We start from the raw sequence: 19,190 nt of genomic DNA on the forward strand, positions 1-19,190 counted from the left end.
GCCATATGCTTACTAGTCCAGCCAGATTCAAAGTAAAGGTTTGAATCCACATTGAAGGGCCAGTCGTGCTGCTGGCCATGTTCCCTACTCCCAAGTTAATCAGAGCCACGGGTCGTACAGACAAGGATCCTTTTGACGCACAAAAGGACAAATAGTCTGCCAAGAGTGTCTCAAGTTTTTGCTGCTTCCCCTCCCTGACAATCTCGAGGAATTGAAGCAATTATTGACATTCCGGATTCATGCAAATCGTGTTATTCCAAAACAAGATGTCAACACATTGAAGTGCATTATTCAGCCGTCTGGGCCTCTGTATTTGTATGTTTGGAGAGTGAAATTCAAACTTAATGAAGCATATCTATGTTTTACTTGGCCATATCTTTAAATCTGTAGATAAGGACTGTGCAAGCATTTCCAACTTTCCACCCGCCTGTATTGGAAGACTTTCATATTTTACACATGAAACTATCCAAAACTATAACATTTTTAACTTGATGTATTTGTATGCTGATTTGTGCAAATTTCCATTTAGAATATTAGAAATATCTAAAATGGAACCAAAGCCTAAATGTGTACAGCTATGCCTGGGGAAGGTTTTTATTAGATAACATTTGATTCAACGTTTTACAACTAAAGAAATGTCTTTAAGTGTATGATCCAGACAATAAACTCAATAACTGAAACCTTCCATAGGTTAAAAAAATTACAAATGTTTGGCGTGACCGTGCTGTACTTGGCCTTGGTACTTGGCATGGCCTTTATTATAGATTGCACCAACTGGTTGAGTGAGGACAACGACAATATTTTTATCTGTTGTTGTTTGTTCTTACATATTATCGTCAAATAATTCTGAAATTACTGACTTTATAGGTTGTGTGTGGGGACCTTTTTCTATCTTTAATAAACAACTGCGCGTTACAGTAACAAAAAAATCGACAACTCGCTCTGTTTTCAAATGTTTTCGAAGGCTTTGCAGGAGAACAATAGTTTAGTTTGGAGATTTGTTATTCATTCGTTGTACTTGGTATGCCAGTTAGTCATGCATACTTGCATTGTACATGCATTGTTGCTCCCTACATGACACTTAAAGTATTAGTGAGAGTACTAGCCCTAAATGTGATGGATTAATCAACTGGACTATGGTCTGCCTGCATCGCATGCATGGCTGTCAAGAGTTGAGGCTTTTGGAGCTATCTTGGAATACTCTTAAAAGCCATAATTACTGGCCCCTCAAAAGCAGAACAGCTGCAAATTACAACTGTGCTCAAAGCAAACTAAAATAGCCTGATTCAATTAGCATAGATAGAATGATGTACTGCAGACCAGGGATAGAACCGGCGAGAGAACTGCACTGTTAATAAACTACAAAAACAATTCAGGGAGCTTTATTGTTTACTCGCCCTACACACACATGCACATCAACATCTCAGACATACGCACACACTCTACACGTAATCGTATACACCAGGCTTGTTAATGGAAGACGCATGACCGGACGGGTTGAACCCTTGGTCTGCGTCTCTCTCCCTTCCCTCCCTCCTCCTCCTCCTCATCCTCCTCCTCATGTGAGTGTCGTTATCTGTCCAAACAATGCACAAGCTCAACAATGTAAGCACAACAATAAAACAGCACATTATTATCCTGCCAACATGTCGGAGCGCCACCACTGCTGACGCGTCGGGGCTGGTGAGGGGGCCTTGTGAATCAGGAATCCATGCTTCCAGGTGAACTGGGTTCTTGGTTGTGTTCAAAATGTTCTCCACTGGGCATGTATTTTTTTGGGGCTTGTTTTCGCCCCAGACGACCTCCTCTTGGTTTCATTTGTCTGCAGCGGCCCGCATGATAATCTCCCCATTTGTAAAGCTGCAGTCAGAGCAGAGGATCCGGCCCGGGACTTCCCCCTCTGAGCTGAGCCGCTCACTGGCTGTGGGGCTGGCAGGAGCTGCTAAGTCGTTTCTCCTTCCCTCCCTGAGATACTGTGGGTGTCCTTAAGCTCTCTCTGCTCCTCAAGTGCATCTGATAATACCGTTTGACAGTTACTCACACAGACGACCCCCCCGACCCAGACCCATCTGCTCCACCCTTTTCCTTTTCTTTCATGCCCCTCTTCTCTCCCCCTTCATTCCCCACACCCTCCTGTCAACTGTTCATCGAGTCAATCATAACTTTCATAAATTATATGTTGGCATCATTTTTTTTTTCGATCCTTTACGTTAAACAGGTGATATGTAACATGAAATGTACCTCTATACCTATATACTAAAAGGGATTTTAAATAACGTTCTCCATCTTTGCTCTAAGACCCTTTTCGCTGGCCTTTCACCCTTCGACTGAGCCTGAGTGCGACCTGTCATCGCCCCGGTAGACTCCTCCTCCGCCCCTCCACCTAATCTTGCTTTCCAACCAATGTCTTAACCCATGTTTAAGGGGCTTTAAGTGGCAGCTATGTTATGAGGAAAAGCGACAGGGATTACTGGCTATTATGTGCTGAGGGGCGGAGGTATTACACACACTCACACACACACACACACACACACACACACACACACACACACACACACACACACACACACACACACACACACACACACACACACACACACACACACACACACACACAACGTACCACCACATCCATTAAAAATAGTCTAATAAAGAGCCTTCTCTGTTACACTCCAGTGGAACCACAATTCCACAATTGATTCATTTCCAGCATTTATTTAATGAGACGAGTGGTGTGCAAAAACTTGGCCACGGTTTCGGGCTAATCCGCAGATCAACCGGCTGGGGTGGGAACCATCCCATAATTGATAGAGTGGCATGCTGGGTACCTCGATGCCACGCTGTGATGTCTACTCCCCCCCAGTGAGTCATTAATGGGCTCCAGAGCCTTGGAGTGGGTCCCCATCTGTGTACCACCTGTAGTACTTCACCGCAGTACTAGCCCTGTTCAGTATGCATGTGCACTATCTTCCTCTCCCACGCGTGCACACACGCACACGCACACACGCACACACACACACACACACACACACACACACACACACACACATACATGTCACCTCCTGCCTGCCAACCCACCATCACCACTCTTGTCTCCCTTTTGTGTTACTTTATAATTTCTTTCTTATGTACACACACACACACACACACACACACACACACACACACACACACACACACACACACACACACACACACACACACACACACACACACAATTACACACACATAATCACTGGCGGACAAAGCGTGCTGTGGCTGGCTCACCTTCTCCACCATGGTTTCCTTAGCAAGATGGATGGCCCTAATAAAGGCTAGCAGTTGTCTGAAGTAGAGATGGCCAGTAACGTTAACATCACTGAATCAGGACATCTTATCAGCCAGTCATTCTGGACAGTTATTATAAAGTTAAGTCATTACATAACACGTGCTTGCTATACGTTTAAATGCTTAATTCCTCAATATGTATTTTGTGACAGAAAGCCTTTAACACAGTAAGGGGAATTCGAAATGGTGAAAATTCAGAAACAGAAATGACAACCAGAAGTCTGAATTAGGAATGGTTAATCATAATTCCCTGTAACAATTTTTTTTGCCAGATCTCTAAAAAAATGTTGCCGATCAAATCGCTCAAAAACAGTGTTTTTTTTGCCACCAGAGAAGATCGCAAAAAAAAAAATCACATCGCTCGATTTTTTTTCCATTTTTTAAGCCAATTCGATCGCTCGAAAAAATGTAAAAGAAAATCAGATCGCTCAAAATATTATAATAGCCAATCAGATGGCTCAAATCTTATTGGTGCATTGGGGTCTGATTTGTGTACTTTTCTGTAGGCCTATTCTGGTTCTGTCCATACAAGCATTTCTAGTTAGCAATGGCCTTCGATGGTACTACTGGTGTCCACCTAACTAGATAATTCCCCCTGGCATCTCGGGCTCATTCCACTCACACAAAGTCGATTATTCATAGAAACGCACGATAAGTCAATAAAGTGGCCGGGTCCGTATGCACAAGCCATTTGTCATATTTTGCTCACAATTTAAGGCAGCAAAGACATTTCGGTTTTAATGATTTGGGCAAAATCTCCACACTCCACAACATAAATATGAATAATTGAATTAATATCAAAATGCAGAATATAGGGTGTTAGACACATGTGGGTTGTGTAGGTACTAGGCATTCGGTCTTCAGGAATAGGGTTTGAGAGTTTTGGTTTTAGGCGTCACTTAAGGGTTGATAAAGATAAGGCTTTAAGGTGAAGCTTTTCCTGTTGGGCGTCCTATTGGTTTCAGGGTTTGGTTTTAGTTTCTAGTCTAGGGTTTAGGTTAGGGCTCAAGGATCCCTGGCGCCATCTTGTGGCACAAGGGGAAAGCACTCACACGTGGCTCTATAAAAACGAATGCAAAACGAATCTCTAGGAACTAGTTAGAAAGAAAAGAAAGAGCGTTAGTTTTACAAATGTTGTTTGTAGTAGGGTTTACTGTAGGTAGGGTGTGTTTTTGGGTAAGGGTTACGCATGAGGGATGGTTTTTGAGAGTCGCTATAAGAGTTAGGGTTTGGTTTAAGTGGTTGGTTTTAGGGTAGGGTTCAGGTTTTAGGGTTTGGTTAAGGGGAACGGACCCAGGATAGGGCCCACATTCCCAGGATGAGGATTGTTTTAGTAGATCCTTTGATTTATTTATTATTTACTACTACTTCATCATTATGCCATGCATAATTGTTGTATTTGTTGATTGCTGCTCTCCCTCACCTCTGTCCCCGTTATTCTGTAAGCATTCCCTGCTCCTCTTGGTACATATCTATATTCTGAGTATCTTTGCACTTATTGTGCATATCAAAGCAATTTTAAATTAAACATTGTTTTTATCGATACTATATAAATAAAGTAGGGCTGGGAGTCAAACACACTAGCCACATGCAAGTAAGTTAAAGCTTTGTTTACTGTAAAGTTCAACTTTTTGTATAGTGCATGTGTGTTATATATGTATACATCTAAATGATTGACAGACTAATGAGACATTTTAACTCATTAGACATTTTAACCTATCCTGCTGAGATTCAAACACACTTGCCACTAAAAACTAAAGAATAGACTCATCCCCTGCAACTCCTAACTAGTAGGCCTACCTATGATAACAAAGAAGGAAATCAAAAAATATGGGCGCGAGAGAGAGAGAGAGAATGTGTGAGGTCAAATGTTCCTAAACACCCTTTGTTAATCATCATCCCACTCTATAGGAGCTGAATAGAGGAGCAGTGACGCAGGGTACTGCACTCATCCAATGTAGACTTCTTATATACTTACACCATTGTACTCTTGTTATACGCCTACATAATTTATCCATTGTAGTTTGTTATAGGCCTACATAATTCATTCATTGTACTTTGTTATAGGCCTACTTAATTTATCCATTGTTGTTATAGGCCTACAGCATTAGTCCATTGTAGTCTCCTTATAGTTAACAGCATTAGCAGCATTTAAATTAGAGTATAGGGAGATTGGAGTACAGTGAAGATACCAAAAGAAACATACACATTTTGCTTTTCTTTTAATTAAACAAAAGTGGACTGTCAAATTCTTAAATCCGATCAACAGTGTAGTAAATACAAATACATGTACAATTAATATATCAGCAAATTGCTTCCAAACAATCTGCCCAGTTCACAGCCTGGTCTCCATGGATTGATTCCGTCCAAAGAACTTCCCACCCACAGCGAGTGTGTTGAACTGCTGGGAGACCTCCTTTGGGGACTTGCCCTTGGTCTCGGGCACCAGGAAGAAGCTGTACAGCGCCCCCAGCAGGCAGAAGCAGGCAAACAGCAGGAAGCAATAAGAGCCCAGACCTTCCTGTGACACACGGGGGAAGACGAGGGAAAAACTTGAAAAGAGGAATCACAAGTGTTTCACTAAAATGATGTGTATCTTATTTGTTCAATATATAAATATTATTTTTTATAACAAATATATTTATGTCTGAATTAAAAGCCCCTCTAAATATTGTGGATCACACAAGAATAAACTTTGACAGCCAACCTTCATGATACAGTTTATACTAACTTAGAAATCACAAGTTGTGATTCCTTTATCCTACCTCAACGGCGGCTCTCTTGGATTGTTCGTCGTTCATTGTTGGACAATGAATAATGTCTCGTGGCCAAAACACCCAACAAATGATTTACTAGTGAGCAAGATTATCTATGTGAGCTATGAAGTTACTTTGCGTTCGTGGGTATGTACATACATTGATGAAGGGGAAGACAAGGCCTAGGACAGCGAACTGGCCCCAACGCTGTAACCCATTGAGGGTCATGGCAGCAGGGTGATGCGACTGTTCAAAGCTGTCGTTGATGAGGGCCATGTTCACGCCACCTGAATAACCCCAGAAAAGCTTTCACATCCTCTATAAACTATGCTTCAATTTTTTATTTTGTGTGAGTGTGTGTGTTATTACATACTAGGTCCTCCACTGACACACATGATGAAGATCATGAACAAAGCAGCGGTGCAGTATGCAACCCACGGGGCAGGATTCTGAAAGAGTGCTACCATGTATGACATCCTTAAATCTATATTGTTTTCAAATGCAACGCAGACATTCAACATAAAACATCCAACCCAAACCCTTGTATTTGTATTTGCCTCTTTTCTATTTACACCTGAAAGTCCCTGAGTGTAGAACCCCAGCAATAGCAGGGCAGTGTACATACAGTGTACAAAATAATAATTAAGGAATAACCCTAACCCTTTAAAATAAAATAAAAAAAATAAGAATATGTGCTGTAAGGCTATGGTCTCATTCTGTGTCTCAGCTGTGGGGAGGTAAACTCGAGCCTCACCTTAAGGTTGAGCATGACGGTTATCAACAGCAGCACAGTGAACATGATACTGAAACCTCCAAGCAGGAGGGGTTTGCGTCCGCTGCGCTCTACAATCAGGGTCTGAGAAAGAGGGAAAGAGAGAGAAAGAGAAAGAGGAAAGAAGAAAGAGAAGAAAGAAAGAAGGAAAACTAGGGCACATTGTATAGCCACAGACCTTTTCTCTTGAAAATCTCTTGAAAATCTCTTTAACATGCAACGATTGACGATTACAGTTTCAGAATATATCTTACAGAGGTGATGGTGGCAAGAACTTCTGATACTCCAAAACCCAGCGTGATGTAACGGATTTGGTCAACTGGGACTTCTGCCTTATTTAAAATGTCAAATGAGAAGGTACTGATCTGGGTGGGTGAGAAAGAGTAAGAAGATACAATGCTTGGAACAGTGTCTTTGGCCATTTACACATTTACTTTGATGATAGAATACCCTTTATTTTTCCATTGAATAAGTAGCTCAGTTGAAGATCGTTTGAGGTGTATATATGGCCCAATGAAGGACCCTATAGGACAGATAGGTAAGGGGTTCTCTTCTCACTGCAGACATCCCTGATAACTGGATGCAGGCTGAGATGATCGCAATGGAGATGATTTGCCTTTTGATGCCACTGTCTTGAAGAAACTCCAGCAGGCTTTTAAATTGGACCCCTTTAGAGGCCGCTCTTTCCACCAACATCTCGTCAATCTCCACTTGGTACTCGCCAGGGCCCCATAGTCTCTGCAGTGCTTGGTAGAAAGACAGTTCACTGTAAGGCACAATGCATTCTGCATTTAACAGAGACCACGCACAGTTAAGAGTTAGGGTGCAGAAGCTCAGATGTTCCACTCCCAGCCAACATATACTGTGTTTGATTCCCATCAGACCACAGGCTTTTAATTAAGGAGCAGATAGAGGTCATGCAGGTGCATGACCTCTATCTGCTCCGTAATTAAATGCATCTCAATTCAATGTAAGTTGCTTTGGATCAAATTGCCTGCTTAATGAGTATTACTCAATATTAAATAACAAACATATACCAGCAGGTGTCATGGTGGTACATTGGCTAGTTATGGTGGCCTTTTTCTTTGATTTTGGATATGTGTATGATTGGCAAAGTCCTATTTATTTGGATGTTCTATATATGTCAAGTTATGGCCGACCTTTCCGGCAGGCATCGATGTCCCCTGTATCCATCAGCAGATATCTGGGCGCATCGGGGAAGAAAGGCAGGGCGAGCAACTGGACGACGATGAGACACGTGGGGGCAAAGAGCAGGACGTTCCACAGGTTGTTACGACCCAAGAGCTCACTACGGCACCGCATCAGCGAAAGGGGAGAGAGGGGGAGGGAGAGAGACTGGTCTAACAAATGTCATTTGTTCCATTACCATTATAATAATATATATATGTAATAATAAAAAAAAATATTACATATATATATATTTTGTTTTTATTACATATAAGACATTTTTATATCAATGCCTTAGTCCGAAGACTTGTCCAGAGAGTTTTCCCAGGGAGAGGAATAATACATTGCTGAGCATCAATGTGCCTCTAAGCTGTTTGGGGGAGGACTCCATCAGGTAAATCAGCTGTACGCTTCCACCCAGGCCTTCAAAGTAAGCACATGCATATATGACTGATTATTATTCATCCCCAGCCCACATTGCATTGCCTCTCACTGACCTAGCAATGGGCTGATAGCATTTTACACGACTTTCAACTGAACCCATTCATCTGCCTTACCTGCTCCCAAGCCATTCATGAACCGTGCAGCCATGATCATTTCAAAGGAGTTTGCCTTTTTACTAGTCAGCATGATTACTCCTCCAACGACTGAGAAGAGGCAGGTCCCAATCAGAATCTTTTTCCTATAGGGAAAGGTACGGTGGTGAATCAAGCCTTTTTTTTTTAGCTCATCTGGATTATTGATAATACAATGTGGTATTTTTACCTTCCAAACTTTCCAGTGACGAACTTGACACTGGCCGCGCCAAACAACCCACCCACAGCATATATAGAGACAATGACGCCCCAGATGAGGTTGACTGTTGCTGAAGGTGGGTACTCCTCATATCTCTGATTCCAACTGCTGTTGATAAAATTCTTGATGTACTGTAAAGCCAGGCAGAGGGGTTAACTCTTGATGTACTGTAAAACCAGGCAGAGGGTTAAACTCTTGATGTACTGTAAAGCCAGGCAGAGGGGTTAACTCTTGATGTACTGTAAAGCCAGGCAGAGGGTTTAACTCTGGATGTACTGTAAAGCCAGGCAGGGGGTTTAACTCTGGATGTACAAAGCCAGGCAGAGGATTCCACTATCTCTCATTCACACACACACACACACACACACACACACACACACACACACACACACACACACAGAGTAGGTAGGGTTCAATCTATGAGAAATGTATCTTTCTTACCGGCGAGGGAGAACTCATCCCAGTATTATGGAAGCCAGTTTGAAAGCTTCCCCCGATGCCCAAAATCCAAATGAATATCAGTGCTTTCCCACGGGTCTAAGGTTGGAAAAAAACATGAGTAGCTTATAACTTCTGAGTAGCTTATAACTTCTGTGATCATTGTATCAGTGTACTAATTATATACTAATTTCGCTGAATCACTGATTGTTCAGTGATTCAGCGAACAATCTTCCTACTGGAACAATTATAAATGTCAATAAATATATATACTATACATTTCCACTCTCCATTATACATCGTTATCAGCAAAATGTAAGTATTTTTTACATTATATTAAATTGAAAATGGATATACTACTTGTTGATTATAATAATCATGCTGCAATTCTGAAATTCTAATAAACATTATATCAATTGTATAGCTTAACCTACCAGTTCCCTAAATATGCTGTCCATTTTTCCTTTATGGGAGGTGATTGAATGTGCTGGAACTGAACTGCTGTCAAAGAAAAGCCTGGCTATATTCTTTGACAACCCCAAAAACAAGTCAACCAGTAACTTGCGTTAGAAATCCTCAGTCATGCTGATCTCTCTCGCCTTTTAAGGGAAATGGACTATAGACCATGATTTCGTCAAACTTTCAGGTTTTACAGAAAGGCAGACGTGTCATCACCCACTCCCACCAGAAGGTGGCAGTCATTAAGTCTGTTCCCTAAACCTTTCTTCGCCCTACTCGTTGACACAACATCCACCGGAAGCGGCCATTCAATGTTTTCCGTAGTCATTGTTGGTTAGCTTGCACATTTCACTGTGTCTGACACATAAAGACAACCTGAACAACATTAACACGTTGTTGGATTTCTTGTACGAATCTCAAAATGCCTTTGGAGAATCTGGAAGAAGAGGGTCTGCCCAAGAACCCCGATCTGAGGATTGCCCAGCTGAAGTTTCTGCTCACAATGGAGGGGCACCGACAGGACGTTAAAGTGAAGACGGAGCTCATGGACGCGATTAAGGCTAACAGTGAGTTGTCATTTATTTGTATGAATAATTAAATCCACAATATTGCAATAAGTACCGCATTAATAACCAGTTCTACCCTTTGCTCAGTGGACATTTATGTTGTGTTAAAAATACATTCCCACTGTAACGTAGAGCTAGCGTTAGTTGGTCAAACTTGGTGTTTAATGTGTCAACCACGGAGCTTCCTTCAGCTGGGGGACTTCAGGGTACATCATGGCAGAATCAATAAACTGGTCTTCTGCGCTACCACTCACGTTTTAATCTCAGGGAATGTCCTGCGTAATTTTTTTTATTTTATTTAACACATTTAGAGCGCACAGCAAGATGTCATGAGTCATTCTAGGTTGAGCTGCAATTGTGATTTTACAACATGTAACTGAGAGCAATCCATGTATTGTGTTGTAGACATGGCTCCATACTACGAGGGCCTCTGCAAGGAACTCAAGTGGCAGCAAGACGCCGACCTTCTGAGTAAAATGAAGAAAGCCAACGAGGACGAGCTCAAACGCCTGGATGACGTCCTCGAAGATGCAGAGAATAACTTGGGAGAAAGTGAGATCCGTGATGCAATGATGGCCAGAGCCGAATATCTCATCAGAATCGGGGACAAGGTATGATCAATGTGTCTCTTTAAAGAAGTGTACAGAAATAACTAGTCCTGGAGAAAACTGAAATGTATGCATCATTTGAGATTAACTACTCGGTTATCCATTTTTGTCTCATCCTTTTATAGTCATAATTAAGTTCATATATCAACAGTTGATATATTACATTGTTGCATTAACACCATTAATGTACCTCCTTTACGGACTTGCCTGCCCTGGGCTACCACAGGAGGGAGCCCTGACTGCCTTCAGGAAGACCTATGATAAGACAGTGGCACTCGGCCACAGACTAGACATCGTCTTCTATCTCCTGAGGATCGGCCTGTTTTACATGGACAGTGACCTCATTACACGCAACTCGGAGAAAGCCAAAAGGTAGTGAACACACTGGGGCCAGAATCCACTTCAACAAGACGCCATTTGTAATGTCCAAAATTTATGTTAAGTATTTTCTTATGTGTCGAAGCCTGCTCATGGAGGCCAAGGGTGTACTGCTCACCATGTTCCTTCACTCACCGTGTGATTGTTCAGTCTGATCGAGGAAGGTGGGGACTGGGATCGCAGGAACCGTCTCAAAGTGTACCAGGGCTTGTACTGCGTGGCCATCCGAGACTTCAAGCAGGCTGCCGAGCTCTTCCTGGACACGGTGTCCACCTTCACCTCCTACGAGCTCATGGACTACAAGACCTTCGTCACATACACAGTCTACGTTTGCATGATCGCCCTGAAGAGGCCCGACCTGCGGGAAAAGGTAGGAAGCAGAACCCCCCCCCCCCACATGCATGAAGGTGGCGGATCCAAAATGGTAACCATGGTTCAGAAACCAGAATTGAATGCAAAAATTGTACGTCCCTAAAGCTTTAGTTTGACTGAACCCTCTATTTTATGTAGACTTGTGGACATGTGAAAATACACATCATGAACACAGAATTATCCCTTCAATCTCATATTAAGCGGTCCTCTTTTAATGGGGTTTGTCCTTCTCATGCTTCCCTAGGTGATAAAGGGAGCAGAGATTCTGGAGGTACTCCACGGCCTTCCACCCATTCGCCAGTACCTGTTCTCCCTCTACGAGTGCCGCTACTCTGTCTTCTTCCAGTCTCTGGGTAAACCGCTGCTTTTTATCCCTAGTACCGGTGATCATAAAAATACTTTAGATTTATCCAAGATCACCTGCCAGCTAAGCTTTGTCGGCCAAATACTCCAATCTGGCCTTACTACCAATGTGTATAGTATACTTGTTTCAAGTTGCTTGCAGAAAAATACTTCAAACATAATATATTGTTTTCCTTGGTTTTGCATTTAAAGATAACTCAAACTGACCATGTTTACTAAAGATGGCCATAACGCAATATTGCTAATCGCGTGACCCTCCCACAGCTACGGTGGAACAGGAGATGAAGAAGGACTGGCTGTTTGCCCCCCATTACCGCTACTATGTGAGGGAGATGAGGATCCAGGCCTACAGCCAGCTGCTCGAGTCCTACCGCTCCCTAACCCTGGGCTACATGGCAGAGGCCTTCGGCGTCAGCAATGAGTTCATAGACCAGTGAGTCCCACATTACACTTGACATTTAGCCGAAGCTTCAAGGGCTGCAAGAGCAAGTTCATGACTTGGCAAACTGTCTCATACCATCACATTATTTATTCACCGTTTGGAACCCAAGGCAATCCCCATAGCATTGCCCCTCCAGTTCACCATGGACTTAACTCTCCTTCTGCCTAACAGGGAACTCTCTAGGTTCATTGCCGCCGGCCGTCTTCACTGCAAAATTGACAAAGTAAACGAGATAGTGGAAACCAACAGGTACAAATTCACTTTCGTACACATCCAACCCAAAGAACGAATCATTAAAAAAAAAATAAAAAAAATGATGCCAGTCTTATGAACCATCTCTACTCATCCACAGGCCTGACAGTAAGAACTGGCAATACCAGGAGACTATCAAGAAGGGGGACCTGCTGCTCAACAGAGTCCAGAAGCTGTCCCGAGTCATCAACATGTAATGGTGGCGCATGTGCCTTATTTTGTCCGCATCGCAAATGACACCCATGTCCATTTTGTGTAACTTGTTTTCGCGACCCAAACTTTGGAAAAAGGTGATCCTTATGTATATAATAAAATGTTTTCTCAACCCCGTTTAATGAATCTGTTAGCATTCACTGGAGAAATCAGCCGGAGACAGGATTTTCATATAAATAGCAGTATAAATTATTTTATTTACAGAAACTTGTTACAAAACAAATAGACTATACAATCTTATTTAAATATTAAGTAATTCTAGCCTATCATTTTGTTCATGAATTACATAGCAGCCAATACATAAAAGTCCAGCTGATCAAATTGATAAAGTATACAAAAAACCCACGCTTTTACAAATGAATGATGGAGACTTTCCTTCCAAAAGTAAGCCGTATCCTCACTTTCACATTCCAAGTCTATGGTGTTGGATGTTATAAAAAAACTAAAACCTCATTGCCGTTTCCATATACTGGAAACAATACGTACTTGAACGCTCACTTAAGAATCCTTACAAACTAGAGTGGCTTAAACTGCAGGATCAGGCTCAAAGGAAGTCATTTGAAGAGTTCTCTGGAAAAGTTTGATAATTCAAAAATTGATGTTGAGTGTTTTCATACAGGGCGACTGACAAACTCTGGTTTGATCATGTTTAGGGTTCACTAGGCAGATCTTTTTATAAGCGAGCTCCTAAACACTGAACATTCAAGTAAGTTACATTTAACCCCAAATAAATACTGTCCTTTTAAACAGTCAGGGTGAGACATATTCAGGCACTTTCTCATGTCAATATTATCTTTTAAAAAGCTGCAAACAATGTCCTTTAAAAGCTGTGATTCAAATGACTTGTTTGGCAACAACGACTCAAGCAATGTTTTTTTCCGTAGTGTTGTCCTGCCTTGAAATTATGATTGCTTGAACGACTACTATGCAGATTGATCAACCGGCTCTCTATCATTAGAATATGGGGACAATATGCAGCTGAACAATGGTTTATTTCCTCCATGTTGCCTGCACCCAGATCTTTGCTGGCAAATATGCAGCATGGAAAGTTAACCATTGTTAATTTGCATACACTACTCACATTCGAATGATACCAAGCCAGTCAAATCATCAGGGTTTCAAATCATGAAATGAGGTTTAAGGTCTTCAGTCTTAAAACTGATTTTTATTTAAAGTGTTAGCAAAATTGGTCTCAGGCCTGCAGGGCGTTTAAGAATCACAGGCTTATTGTGCCACAAGTCTCTCTTTCTTTCCGTTTGTTACGTTGATTCATAGGCAACATCTAAAAAGAAACAACCCCTACAGCTAAAAGCACATGTGAATGAGACCTTGAACAATAATAAAGGTTTCCTGGTCATACAGACACATGCTACAGTGGCCACACTTCACCCGTTGTCCCTTGAGAGGATCCCAGTACATGATTCATGAGATGCTTCGGCTTGGTAGGCGTATTGCATTTTGGCAGTGAACCAGTTCGAATGAGCAAGTCCTCATCAACTTTATTCTTGCTTACTCAATAAATAAGGGCTTTCCGTTGTACCAAAAAATCGTCCATGTGTACGAAAAATGACAAATATTGTGCAAAAATACATATTTCAATATGTACAATTTGTTAACAAAATATGTATTCTCAAATAGGGATACTTCAATACTTGTTTTGATACATCGGCTACGAAAAAAAAGCTAAGATTGAAAAAGAAAATTGTTTCATCTGCTCACAATGCTATCTGACATCAGTGGACGACGGATGAAACCAGCTTTACCCGACCGTTTCAACAACCACCCTGTGAAGCCATCTCAATGAATCCCCCTTCCTCCACAGCCTCGTTTTAACACTGCCAACACGTTGCATCCTGTCACGAACGGGGAATATCGACATATTTAGGCTCCGTTTCGACTAGCCTATTTAAAGCCTGGCTGGAGAACGGTCGAGTTTCCAACAGCATCATAAAGAAGAACAGATCAGTAGCCAAACGATTAGTGGTTACAAAGGTGGACAATCTTGCAACGGTGTGTGGCTAGGTGGTAAACACCCTATGGCTTTTAGAATTGCGTCATTTTTAGGAGCCTCGGTACAATTGTTTCCTCAAAGAAATGCTTTTTTTGGATCTAGAAATAATGTTCTACATGTTTTGGAAAATTGAAGGTGAGAAGTCTACAGTCTAATGTTTACAGACCTGCTGGCAGATCTAAAGTGGGCAGCCATTGCTCTTTAAACCAGGCCTAACGTATACATCAATTAAACTCTACATCAGGGTTATGATATAGGCCCCAGACCATTGATGGCTCCATTTTGAGACATCAAAAAAGACATCAAATGATTCCCAGTTTAGTTTTCCTTTTCAGCAAAGCCAACAACTAATGAGAGACTCATGGTGTATTTTAGTCAACGAGAGCAGACCGGGTTTGACTTTGTAATCCTGCAGCCAGAGGTCTTAAATACAAGATATAAATTGTATTAACTATGAATTCAGGCAGACTTTTCCCCCATTTTACCTTTTGAACCATACTCATGTTTGTTGATAAATCTAATAGACCAGGCTACAGACTGGGCACGCCGGCACCAAGGAGAAGTGTTAGTGTTATTGATGATCAGTGAAGAAGTGAATCGACACTGCTCAGCTGAGTGCGACCGCAATAGGAAGACAAGCCGACACGGCCAATCCTTTGTACACATTTCTGTTGCTACAGGGGCTTCTACCAAATCACCACAACACTCAGTGTTTATTAACAAAAAAGTAGTTTGGCGACAATGTCCAAACCCCACGCTATATACATACATACATAAATCGACCATCTACTGTGAACAACGTGTTCACGTTTGAGGAAGCCACTGATTTTGTAGTTGGGATTCCCACACAGACCACCACCACCGGCACAAGGTTGCCCACCTTTTGAGAAACAAAAGAAAAAGGGAGAAGGGGTACCAATGCAAACTGATATTGTTGGGAAGATGCGCTGCCTGTGAAGCAACTACATTTAGTGCTATTCAGAGTTCAAGAAAGGGTGTCGCGATTCTGCTCCCATTCCAGCCATTAGCAGACCAAATAACAGAGTCCTTGAATCCAAGCTTTTCCCCTGATAGAGAATACATTTGAACGGGCACATCAGGTGTCCTCTTTGACATTTGCATGCACAATTATCTGTCTTTGTCACACACCTACAAAGACTCTTTGTAGATCTGTGTAAAAGAAAAAAAAAAAAAAAAGTAAGAAAACATGAAACCAGGTCACACTTGCATAATTATTTTTTGAATAACAAAAAAGGGTCGCCTCAAACCACCGCCCCTACCATCTCGCCCGTGGCTGAACTCTGCGTAGCGTCAAAGGTGACTCGAGGTGTCCCTCAGAACAGAAACAGAAAAGGTCTGGGGGTTCCTGGGCCGGTGGTCCAGAGCGCAGCCCGCGCCACAGCGCTCTCCGCCGCGGGGCCCCTGCTCCCTCTCCTTCGAAGGCTTCTGAGATCAGGCGATGTGGGTGTTCATAGTTGGATATTTCCAGTAGTCCAGTAAAATATCTGACCAGCGTAAAAACTGTCACTAAACAGTCAAGAGTGTGCGCACACCCCCACACATTCACGCAGGCGCACGCGTTCACACTTTAAATACGGAAGCAATTCGGCCCCGCCGGCTCCCTTGCGGCCCCGCCCCGCGCCTCACAGCACTCCCGTCCGCCAGCGGCCCCCCTAACCTGAAGTCCAACTGGGGGGGGGGGGGGGGGGGGGGGGCGCTGAAGAGAGGCCCAGAGGAGGCCGCTGCTCCCGGCGCGGAAGACCTTCTCAGGGCACTGTGACAACACTGAAATGGCTGGCAGGAGGTGACCCTGCCCTCCTCCTCCTCCTCCTCCTCCTCCTCCTCCTCTTCCTCCCCAGCTCCTTTCCCGCCCCCCCCCCCCCCGCCCTCCCTCCCCCTCCCCAAACCCCAACGCACATGGCTTTGGGAGAACTGGTGTGTTCACTAAATGGCCGTGCCAATGTTGAGGTTTGCGTTAACGTCACCGGTCTCTCCGTCATCTCCACCCTGAGGATTGTGGGAAGCTGAAGGTAGAAGTATGAGACTCGCGGGGGGAGGAGGGAAGTCGTTTGGGTTCCGCTTGTTTACTTGTCTTTTAGAAGGCCTCGTGCAGTCTGAGCGCCGACGGCTCTGGACTCCGCCCCCTCCGCCTGCCGGTTCCACACGTAGAACCCGGGCACCGCTGTCAGGGGCGAGCCTTCGGCTGAGGAAGAGGAGGAAGAAGGAGATGGGAAAAGTTACGACAAAGTTAAGACATTCTTTCCTTATTTTGACCCTCAGATATTGGAAAGGGAGAAATCCTGACTGGGATTGGCGTGTTGTGTGCTGACTGTTTTCTGCAAACTAAAAAAAGGAGCGCTGATGATGATAAAGTTCTGGCCACTGAAGAGTTAATCCCTTGCCATAATCTCAAGATTGTCGAATTGGGCCATAAAGCAATACAGAAATACATGCCGTTTGACATAATTGCAATATTCAAAAACTGAACGCACTCCTTGGGCCAATAAAGGACATATTTAAGCCCCAGTGTGCCCGAGGACCAAAACATTAATCTATTAACCTATAACACTGCGAGCTCCAACTGCAGTAGGAACCCCAGCAGTCTGGTGCTAGTGCAGCAGAGGAACCCACCTGGTGGAGGTGAGAGTTGTTGGGCAGCCCCGGGCCGCCCGCCACGCTGCGGCCGTGCTTCCCGTGGATGTTGTTAATGGAGGGCGACTTGGCCACCTTGGGTCTACCCGGGCCTCCCCCCGGGCCTCCACCTCCGGGAACGCCCAGCCCGCCGCCTCCACCCCCGCCGGCTGGGGAGCTCTTGCGCTTCTTGCCGTCCAGGCGGCCGTCGGACGCGTGGTGGCCGAACCCGGCGTGGTGCTCCGAAGAGGACTGGTGCTGGTGGTGGTGGTGGTGGTTGTGGTGGTGGTGGTGGTGGTGGACGAAGGGGCCCAGCGACAGCGTCGAGTCGCTGCTGTTCATCACCACGCTCATGCGCTTGATGGACTCGGCGGGGCTGCCCGACGGGGGGCCCCGCGGCGAGGGCCCCGAGGAGGAGCCTCCGGCGGGCCCCCCGCTGGGCTCCGCCTTCAGGCTGAGGGAGTTGGTGCGCACCGTGGGGCCACAGTTCAGTCCCATGCTGTGGACGCCGCTGTGCGTGGCGGCGGAGGAGAGCGCCGGCGAGCCGTGGTGGTGGGTGCTACCTGAGCTGCCCGCGGCGCTGCCACAGTTCTTCTTGAAGGAGGCGGCGGCAGAGGAGGAGGAGGAGGAGGAGGAGGAGGAGTTGGCGTTCGACGAGGGGGAGTCGGAGGCGGGGCCGTGGGACGAGGCGAGGAAGGAGCTGTTCTTCCTCTTCTTCCCCGAGCTGAAGCTAGCGTTGCTACTGGTGCTGTTGATCCCCCCGGCCCCGCCCGCGGCCCCGCTCAGGGAGCTGGGCGTGACCGGCGTGGAGGAGGAGCCTGACGAGCTCTCCCGGGGCCTGAAGGACGCCGCCTTGCCTGTGCCGCCGCCGCCGCCAGAGGAAGAGGACGATCGGGACTTGAACGCCCGGCCTGAGACGGGGGGAGGCGCCAGGGGGGAGGAGGAGTGGGCTGAAGGCATCTGCGGCGACGAAGACACTTGCCGGGCCTGCGTGGCGCCGTAGGCCGGGTGGTCAGCCCCGCCCTGTGGCGAGGCGCGGGCGTTGGGCGCCGTGCCGTAGGAGAGCGCCGGCCGGCCCTCGTACGACTGGCCGTAGGGCGGCTGCGTGCCAGTGGGGCTCAGGAAGCCCGGGGAGGAGGTGCTACCGTGGGAGTTTGTGCTTGTCCTGTGGGCGGGTGTGACGGAGGAAGAGGAAGAGGAGTTCTCCAAGGCCATTGGGATTTTCCTGGAACAAATCAGGAAGCCACGTCAAATATAGGATTGGGTATCGTTTTGGTTTCATCCGATACCGGTGCCTACTCTTTACTTTTTAAACGGTTCCGGTGCTAAAACAGTTCTCGAACCGGTACTACTTTCCCATTAAGCAGAAAGTCAGCGGACACGGAGTTGAAGTTTAGGACATAGCACACGTTGTCACACATGCTGTTGAATGGCAACGGTGTTTGCTAGCCTACTTGATATCCAAGATTTACGGTTGGCAATTACAAATAATAATAATTACTCGCTGAAAGCAGGCAGGCACGCAGCTATGCTGCTCGCGTTTACACTTGCGTGCATGGCGCAACCTTACTGCCAAATTCATATTAAGTAATATAACGCAGTTGCGCAAGGCAGCCACA

The 19,190-nt window shown here is 44.8% G+C and overlaps 3 protein-coding genes across 4 annotated transcripts in view; 1 reads left to right on the top strand and 2 right to left on the bottom strand.

Moving 5' to 3' along the window:
• Positions 1 to 5,662: 5,662 nt before the first annotated feature.
• Positions 5,663 to 9,734, bottom strand: slc2a9l1 (solute carrier family 2 member 9, like 1; the record flags this gene model as incomplete). The annotated part of the gene is made up of 12 exons (XM_079747849.1): positions 5,663 to 5,848; positions 6,243 to 6,370; positions 6,457 to 6,532; positions 6,838 to 6,939; positions 7,110 to 7,220; positions 7,414 to 7,601; positions 8,016 to 8,164; positions 8,337 to 8,466; positions 8,601 to 8,725; positions 8,809 to 8,969; positions 9,280 to 9,375; positions 9,711 to 9,734. The coding sequence occupies 12 exons, from the start codon at positions 9,732 to 9,734 to the stop codon at positions 5,663 to 5,665; spliced, it is 1,476 nt and encodes a 491-aa protein (XP_079603975.1).
• A 330-nt stretch (positions 9,735 to 10,064) lies between these two features.
• Positions 10,065 to 13,041, top strand: psmd6 (proteasome 26S subunit, non-ATPase 6). The gene is made up of 8 exons (XM_079747850.1): positions 10,065 to 10,301; positions 10,707 to 10,912; positions 11,136 to 11,281; positions 11,438 to 11,657; positions 11,904 to 12,012; positions 12,287 to 12,455; positions 12,636 to 12,713; positions 12,817 to 13,041. The coding sequence occupies exons 1-8, from the start codon at positions 10,157 to 10,159 to the stop codon at positions 12,911 to 12,913; spliced, it is 1,170 nt and encodes a 389-aa protein (XP_079603976.1). The 5' UTR covers positions 10,065 to 10,156; the 3' UTR covers positions 12,914 to 13,041.
• Positions 13,042 to 16,872: 3,831 nt separating this feature from the next.
• The window catches only part of atxn7 (ataxin 7), a 28,837-nt gene continuing 26,519 nt past the window's right edge, over positions 16,873 to 19,190 (bottom strand). For both annotated transcript variants that reach the window (XM_079747837.1, XM_079747838.1), the window contains 2 exons: positions 17,572 to 18,796; positions 16,873 to 17,143 (listed from right to left, as the gene is read on the bottom strand). In XM_079747837.1, coding sequence (XP_079603963.1) covers positions 17,126 to 17,143; positions 17,572 to 18,796 — 1,243 coding nt within the window. In that variant the 3' untranslated portion in view covers positions 16,873 to 17,125. The remainder of the gene's footprint in view (positions 17,144 to 17,571; positions 18,797 to 19,190) is intronic.

Source organism: Pollachius pollachius, assembly GCF_949987615.1.
Source record: "Pollachius pollachius genome assembly, chromosome: 12".
Classification (NCBI taxonomy): Eukaryota; Metazoa; Chordata; class Actinopteri; order Gadiformes; family Gadidae; genus Pollachius; species Pollachius pollachius.